At 36.1% G+C, this 8,259-nt stretch overlaps 3 protein-coding genes across 6 annotated transcripts in view; 1 reads left to right on the plus strand and 2 right to left on the minus strand.

Moving 5' to 3' along the window:
• Nucleotides 1–733, minus strand: part of obscnb (obscurin, cytoskeletal calmodulin and titin-interacting RhoGEF b) — a 57,662-nt gene extending 56,929 nt beyond the window's left edge. The window contains 1 exon segment of the mRNA XM_058764906.1: nucleotides 500–733. The gene's annotated coding sequence lies outside the window, so the exon portion shown is untranslated.
• The window catches only part of dtna (dystrobrevin, alpha), a 145,926-nt gene that overhangs the window by 48,483 nt on the left and 89,184 nt on the right, over nucleotides 1–8,259 (plus strand). For all 4 annotated transcript variants that reach the window (XR_009269017.1, XM_058764921.1, XM_058764922.1 and 1 more), the window contains exon 3: nucleotides 6,029–6,176. Coding sequence is in view for 3 of the 4 variants with exons in the window: in XM_058764921.1 (XP_058620904.1) it covers nucleotides 6,029–6,176 (148 nt within the window). In the remaining variant the exon portion in view is untranslated. The remainder of the gene's footprint in view (nucleotides 1–6,028; nucleotides 6,177–8,259) is intronic.
• On the minus strand, nucleotides 6,137–8,049 carry abcd4 (ATP-binding cassette, sub-family D (ALD), member 4). The gene is made up of 5 exons (XM_058765002.1): nucleotides 7,554–8,049; nucleotides 7,067–7,382; nucleotides 6,553–6,697; nucleotides 6,333–6,449; nucleotides 6,137–6,160 (listed from the first exon to the last, which is right to left on the minus strand). The coding sequence occupies exons 1-3, from the start codon at nucleotides 7,583–7,585 to the stop codon at nucleotides 6,554–6,556; spliced, it is 492 nt and encodes a 163-aa protein (XP_058620985.1). The 5' UTR covers nucleotides 7,586–8,049; the 3' UTR covers nucleotides 6,137–6,160; nucleotides 6,333–6,449; nucleotide 6,553.

The following is an 8,259-nucleotide window of genomic DNA, read 5'->3' on the forward strand; positions in this document are numbered from 1 at the left end:
CTGAGGTAGGTTTAATGAGGTAGAATTCTAGTGCAACAAAGTTAAACAAAAGGACACTGGTCTTTGAAAAGCATGACATTTGCCATCTCTAACACCTCACTCCCCTGAGCTGCCTGTCCCAAAAATAACCTCAGCTGTCGGGCTCCGTCTGCACTATGTCCATTTGTAGAAGAAATTTGACCTGCTGTGTGATATATATGTTTTTGTCAATGGCATTTTTCTAAACTTATAAATTTCGTTTCAAAGAGCAGCAGACGTTTTCGCCTGCGTGGATCTCTCCTTGCGAGAAAAGAAAAGAAATCGTTTTCATAATTAAAAACAACCTTCAAATTTAAACCGAGCACCAAAATAATAAAGTAACGTAATCAATTCAAACTTGTTGAATTTGCGACATATGTAATAACATAGAAACATTGAAAAGGCGAGAGAAAAGTATTCCCAGATATTTAGTTTCACGTTTTAGAATTTTATAACGATTAAATAAAAAATCGCCTCTTACCTTTTTCCCCTCAAGCTACTGTTATAAACCGGTGCAGATGTTCATAAATATCCGATATTGGCATGTGAAGATATCCTCGTGAAAACAGGTAAATTCCGTGGACTGTAGAGGGGGAGGACAGTGTGTTTTATCCCCCAGTGTCTTTGCTCTCTGTGTGACGCTCCTGTATCGGTCCAACCTCCCGTTGAAAATAGATCCGTCACTTACCGGAGCAAATGTCGGACTGAGGTGAAGTAACAGTTATTGAACTGCACATCTGTATGGCAAACCGTTTTAGCAGTTTAGGAAGTTTCTACAAAGCTATTGCTTTATTTACTTAATGCAGAAACAAATTGCACATTATTGTTATTACATTCTATGGACTCAAGGTATCACTGTTGCAGTCTGACTATAGTGCAATAGTCACAAGGATGATTATAAATTACATTGCATTACATTAAATATGACAAATCAAATTGTATTGCCTATTATTATAATTTTTTTACATTTAGAAACAAACATAGACAAAGAAAAACATAGCTACTGTATATGCTGTTAATACGTGTTTCAAAATACTGATATAGGTTTGGGTTTGTTGCATTAACATCCTTTTATGAACTTTATATTTGAACAGTCCTGCAAATTACAGTGTGACTTTAAGCAGTTGGTTTAAATTTTAAGATTCAATGCACCTTAGTACAGTAATAAATATATTTGAATTCTTATTAATCTGAAATCATTTCACTAAAATTAAACTCCCTCAGATACCCTTGTGATGGTTTAGTTATTCCCCTCCTGATTGTCTCATATTTTCCTGAATGACTAGCGGGTCTTTCCCGTTATCTGTTCCAGTGTGCCTGTTGATTGACAGCAGCAGACCGGCCAGGCTCACATTTAAAACCGTCTGAAACTCAAGCAGTGGGATCAGTCGAACTCTTTGGTGGGAGGGATAATTTTGAGCTCAGCTCTATGCTGCTGTAGTTTCCAAATGTGCAACTTTCACAATCCTGCCTGGTTTTAATGTAACACAAATGCTCAGTGCTTGTACTGCAATGCATAAAACATAAATGTCTGGTTATGTTTTTAAGAACTAGTTCTATTTAAACTCTTAATTACTATAAAAGTGTTCCCTGCATGGCAACAGATAAACTGCAGATACACCGCTAACTCTTTGAGATACATAGAGTTCACTGTGGCCAGAGGTAGTATATGTATGCCATATATATACAGAATACTATAAATACAAAATACAGATCAGGTCAAGTTGTTTCTAAACATATAAAGTGAGAAAGTTTGCTAATTTTAACTTGGAGCTAAATATACTGTATTCTAGCAGGGAGATATAGTGGGATGTTGGGCTGTACATTTTTTTAATACCTACTGTACTTCCTCCAGACCGATCACACCTTTTCTGATAGATGTGCTAAATACTTTTGTCTTTTTCTCAAATACATTTAAAATAATGCAGTAATGCATGCAAAAAGTATTTATTTAAAAGTATTTATTGCTCAAATTCATTAATAGAGTATGTATTAGGAATAGAGAATAAGTTATTTTAATTCTGAGCTTAATTAAACTCATACAAAATTATTAATGGACTTGAATTGTGATTCAGCTCTGTGGCTGGAAAGTGTTGGCCCTCTACTGGTCAGGCAGAGAAATTACATAAATCTAAATTTTCCCTCCAGAATAATTTTCAGCCAAACACTAGAGTAAACATCTTTCCATAAAAAGTTTCTATGACCACCTATGACCAAAAAGACCATTTTGACATTTGCTTGGACATTAATAGTTTAATATCAGCCATGTTAATAAAATATTTAATATTTATCAAATATATATTTGAAATATGTTCTATAGGCACTTTATACAAAATTATTCTTGAAATACTCTTTAAATGTCCTTCATTATAAAAATCCCTTTTTTGTGCACATCCATTTGGCAAGAAACAACCAATAAAGGTTGAATGAAGCAGCATATACTTGCATAATAAAACATATATTGCTATATGTAAAGTACATTGAGACAAACAGTAGCAAAAAGACTCACACTGCATTATTAGTGTATCAAGAACTTCAGTAAATTGCAGAATACTGTCAAGTAAACAAGATTTCTCCAGAGTCTCAAGACTGAAATGCACCCAAAAACCACAAAACGGACCAATATTTTCTCATTATAGTGGGTAAGTTTGAAGGTTCACGCCTCTTTGAGTTTGGTGAGCTCCCATTGGCCACCTCCGCACAGTCGCAGCATGATATCATGATGCTGTTTAAAGAACACAGAAAAAGAATTCTAAGGACAGGCCATACAATAATGTTTGCCATGTTGTTTTAGTGAATGTGAAAAGGTCATAGATCATCACCTTTTCCAGAGTGCTACGGTGACCCAGACTGATGAGGGTCATTCCCAGCTGTTTACAGGCCTTATAGAGCTGACCCTCGGCCTCCTCCGTCAGAGCGCTAGTGGCCTCATCCAGCACTGAAACAAACCGCATGTCTTGCTCATGACACAGGACATGAATGGGATCATCTGACTGATTATATTAATTAAAGCTACTGGAAATTTAATGAAACTATGCAGGAACTGACCTGCATATTTGGGCTGCAGGTAAAACAGTCTAGCAAAACAAAGCCTCTGCATTTCTCCTGGCGATAAAACATCATACCTGTGAAAAACAAGGGCATTCCATTTTTTTATGTTCTTAAAAAATCCACATTTTTATCTCTAGATATTAATACTCATTTCTCACCAGTTCCAGTCTACTTTTGTATCCAGTCCTCCTATTCTGGTCAGAAGATTCGACTAACATACAAAATACACAAAGACATGCTGCTTACAAAACATTCAGAGCAACCATATTTTAAAATCAATAATAGTAGACATTACAGTATCAGTTAAGTCTTACCAAACCAACAAGTTCCAGGTATTTTAGCATTCGTTCATCATCTATAGACCCTAAAAGAAGAATTTATATTAGTTAAAAGTGTGAAAAGTCATCATAATCTATGTTTACACCACCAGAAGTGTGTTGTTTAATTGGCACGTTTTCAAGATCTTGACATTTTTGCAAGTTTGCATTGGCAAAAAAAGTCAAGTTTATTTTTGTAACACATTGCATAGACAGTTGCACTACAGTTATTAGTTACACTATATTTGAACTGTATTAATATGTTATTTAAATAATGCATATCAGAGTTTTTTTAATTAGGTTAATCTGTACCTGAGGAAGGATATATATCCTTTAATGGATAGATAACCTAAAGGGAAAACCAGCGAATTAGAGTGTATAAACATATGTACAGTTTTTGTTCACAATAATAGAAATTAGTTTTTACTAATGAAACTTTATTATATGTAGAGTAGTGCATAATTCGTGACAAATAGTTTCCTCTTTTCTCACCTGCTCTCTGAGAGTGCCATCAGTAAGATATGCTTTCTGGGGCAGGAAAAGCACACCCCTCGGTCCAAAACATGTGGTCATCTCCACAGAACCTGAGCAACAGGAAAGCAATATGTTTGCTCTGCATCTGATCATTTTATTGTCTGTCATCTCTGAAGCTTACCATTGCATGGTTCCCACAAGTCGTTGAGGACCCGGAGCAGGGAGGTCTTCCCTGTTCCCGTGTTTCCTACCACGAGCATGTGCATTCCTTGACTGATCTTAAGGGTCAGATCCTTCACAAGCAGCTCTTCTGAGAAGGGTGATTTATAGGAGAGACGATCCAGCACAAACGCCGTGTCTGCTGGGACACTGTGAAGCTCCCGATCACTGATAGAGATTATTGTTACAAATATTACCAACAATGATAATCGTAATAAAAAAAGCTTTACCATGTCAATCTTTACCATTATCTAAAAGCATTAAAAAATAAAAATTACTTGAAATAAACATTAACTGAGGTAAAATAATATATGTATAAAACCCTTAAACTTATTTTATTTCCGCAAGTTGCTAATGCAACAATTTCCCATTTTCAGTTAAATTTCAATTACTAAAATAACAAACTAAATTAAAAAAAACAAAGATAAAAATTACAAAAAAGCACAACAAAGTTACTAAAACTTTAACTAAAATTAAAATAGAAAGAGAATGTATAAAAATAAACCTAAAATAGTATATCATTGATACTAAAACTACACTACTGTGTATTCAGGACTACCAGAAACTCTTTTAGATCTATATTAGATCTTGAGTTCGAGTCTTGATATAATGTGAACCAATATTGTTGGTACTTGCATCCGAAATTCATTTCAATTAGTTTTGAATTACCTGTAAGCTTCATCCTTTGAAAGTGGATTGTACTGATCCTGGTCACACTGTTTCTCGGCAATGTCTGCCATCACTTCCCGCAGTTCTCCAATCCTGGAACCAAAAGAAAGAGAAAGCAGACTATTTTTAGAATAACCAACAAACAATAATAATAACACTGATGCACAATAAAATATGTGCTTTTAAGCAGTCTTAGAGCACCTCACCGGTGCGTGTATCCAGCAACATCAGACAATGTGGTTGAGAGATCTATGAGCTGGGTGAAGCAGTTTATCAGGTAGATGCAGACGAAAGCGTTCTGAAAGAGACATGTGATTAACATCTTGAGTACAACAGATACTCACTCAGAGCAGAAGCACTTGTGTTGGTCTTAAAGTCCACCACATTAAATAGAGTTTGAAGTAACTCACCTTACTGACAAGAGCACTCAGTTCTCCAGGTGTCAGGCCGTCGTACTCTCCAGCAAAGATGGGGATCGCGATCACTACATAGCTGAGGATACTGCCCAGGTAGTCAAAGGTGTTTACTCCAACTGAAATGAAAAGAAGCAAAACAATATGCATTTGTAGTGAACAGAAGAGAAGGACTGTATTATTTCATACGAAGTTGAAAAAGCAGCTTAATACCTGCAAACTGACACATTTAAAGTCAAAGTCACCATGAAATCAAAATTGACAATTCTTATTATTTATGAAATACTGCAGTGTTTTTTTCATGTTCGAGATGCTGTTTTACTCAGATATTCGTCATAATAGGGAAGAAAAATCGCAACTTGTTTAATGCCAACTTTAGATGCATGAAATGATGCTTTCTCCTCTCGCACTGTATATTTTCAGTAACAATAGTGAGGAGTATTGCACACTTTATTTCACTAAAATTGTATATATCTTCAGAATGCCAATTTAATTCAGGATTCCTTACTGTAAAGCCATAGCTCTTTGTTCATCAAGTTTCTCTGAGTGGATAAGAGCATCTGCAGCCTTCTGTCGGTCCGCATGTGTTCCACCTTACCTGCCCTGAACAAAAACACAACAAATGATCTCCTGCTCTGTGATTAGATAAAAACTCAAATCTGAAAGTGCATACTAACCTGTAGAAAGCGGCAGATTCGGCGTTCACTCTAATTTGCATGTGTTTAAACCTGGAAGGACATGGAAAGCAGAAGTTAACTGCTGAAACAGAGCTGCATTCATCCGAAAAATAATAGCAACAGCAGCCATAAACATGTGACGTTTGCTTCAGCATCTCTGAATGTAATATACATTTCTCGTTTTGTATAGGCCTACCTAAAATCTCCCTCCAACTTTTCTTGCTCAACCAGCATGGACACGATGGGTCCTATCAAGATCTTGTTGATGATGGTTCCAACCACAAAGTAGCCAAAGATGCTTACAAATCCAATCCAGCCAGCACTGCAGCACCGAAAAGGTAAGAAAAACTTTCATAAGATAAGTCATTCTACCAAAAAACTAGTTGGACAAAAAGATGCAAGAAATTTTCACTGGCATTAATTGCATAGAATGATTCAAATGTTTCGATTCTGTGATTACAAACACAAATAAACACACGCAGCATCTCTCTGACCTGTTGAAGCACTGATAGGTGTAGTAGGTCACAGTGAACGGCGAAATGAGAAGTCGACTCGCCATAGTGCTCATCTGCTTACATAACCTCTCTACGTCCTGACTGATGCGCTGGTCTCTGGATGTGACACAAACACAAAATAAACCATTAACAGAGCAGATTTAATCAGGTTTTTTTAAGTAATCAAATGTAACTACATAAATGAATGTTGTGTGACTACATTACGGGTTGTCGATGTCTTTGCACAGTACGTTGAGGGTGTAGTAAACACGTCCCTTGAAGTATGTGCTATGGAGTTCTTCAGTCAAAGACTTTCTCCAGCTGACATACAGCAGACTGGAGATGTACTGGTCCAGACTCTTCAGCTGAGGAACAGATTTATTGCGGAATAGTGATTTATTATGAGTATTTAGCTGACACATTTATCAAAGCTATATATAGTAACTCTATTACAAGTTTAATATATCCCTTCCAGCCCTGTTATGTTGCTCATCAATTTAACCCATTTAAATTTTTGAGTTGTTGGAAATACTGGTTGATGTATGTGATTACAAAAGTTCTATTACGATTATGATGTTTGCGAGTCAATTTGACCCAGATATTTCATCGTTTTGACCTCCACTATAAAAATTGTACCCAGATTTTTAACATAATAGGGTTACTACTGAGTACAGCAAGTAGTTAGCAGATGCTGTTACCCAAAGCGACTTTCAGAAAACTATAGCCAAACTCACCGTTGAATTAATCAGAATGAGCATAACCGCAAACAGCACCAGATTTTTGAACTTCCCATAGTTCTTCTCAGACAGAACCTCGTAGAACTGACTTGGAATAAGACCCACTTGATAAATCACAAGCTGAACTGAAATGAAAGCAAAACATTGAACAAACACAGAAGACAAAACAAGTCCAGATGTTAAAAGTTTAATACCTGAAAGCGTGACTCCAAGAAGCGTCATGAACATTCGGACACTCTGGTTTGACCAGGATGGGAAAAGGATCTTCAGAATTCTGCTCAATCTTTGGACAAACCTCCAGTCTAGCTTTGGTCTTGGGGAAAAACACATCCACACAACTTTGGTGACAACAATTAGTGACAGTAGTTTAATAGTTTAGTTAAAATATAGGGTTCAAAATGTCATCTAGACAAAAAAACAGCTGCATTTTTGCTTTCTATTACAATAATCTCTACATACATGGATATGTCTGTTCATGTTTTACCTTTTCACGCTGCTGTTCTTCATGGGTGGCATGGTGAACGTTTGCTAAAGGTATTAAGAGACCTTCTGACTGTCAAATCTTACTTTTATGCTTATTTCAAGCTTTTAGAGGAGTTTATTGGATGGGCTTTGGGTTCAAAGTCTAAGACAGCATATGACAGCGTCTTAATCATTATGTAGTCATAAACAAAGAGACCTGAAGTTCAGTTGTAAAGTATGTTAATTTATTATCAATCAAATCACTAACTATTTTTTTTTTTTTTGGTGCCGCGTTTATAAATGAACATATGAGGCGTTACTTTATTTCTACATTAATTTCCTATCACATGGAGGGTCACATGTACACAAACATTTCTTCTTCGTCTCCGTTTGGACGCGCATGCGCTGTCTGGGGCTCCGCTGCCACCTGCTGTACAGGAAAGTGTATGACAGGACTGCCTGACTTTATCCACTGAATAAAATATTAATGTGCACATAAATCCCATTGGCAACACAACAAGGCTCTATACGTTAACATATTAATGTTAACAGAACTAAACATTTTTATAGCATGCGTTAATTCTGGTTTATCTTAATTTAGCCTACTGCATTATAGCTGATCTTCATAATGCATTAATGTATGTAACTTTTTAATGTTAAAATGAATCAGTAGGCCTATATGCAGAAATAATTTGAAACATTCAACAAGATTAACAGATCCTTTAAAA

Source organism: Onychostoma macrolepis, chromosome 24, assembly GCF_012432095.1.
Source record: "Onychostoma macrolepis isolate SWU-2019 chromosome 24, ASM1243209v1, whole genome shotgun sequence".
Classification (NCBI taxonomy): Eukaryota; Metazoa; Chordata; class Actinopteri; order Cypriniformes; family Cyprinidae; genus Onychostoma; species Onychostoma macrolepis.

Excerpts from the sequence above, each read along its gene's own strand:
- abcd4 (XM_058765002.1), bottom strand. The coding sequence starts at position 7,585 with ATGCCACCCATGAAGAACAGCAGCGTGAAAAG. Across the intron at positions 7,383-7,553 it reads AAGAACAGCAGCGTGAAAAG|ACCAAAGCTAGACTGGAGGT; the intron begins GTAAAACATGAA and ends TTTTTCCCCAAG. Across the intron at positions 6,698-7,066 it reads TCATTCTGATTAATTCAACG|CTGAAGAGTCTGGACCAGTA; the intron begins GTGAGTTTGGCT and ends TCTGTTCCTCAG.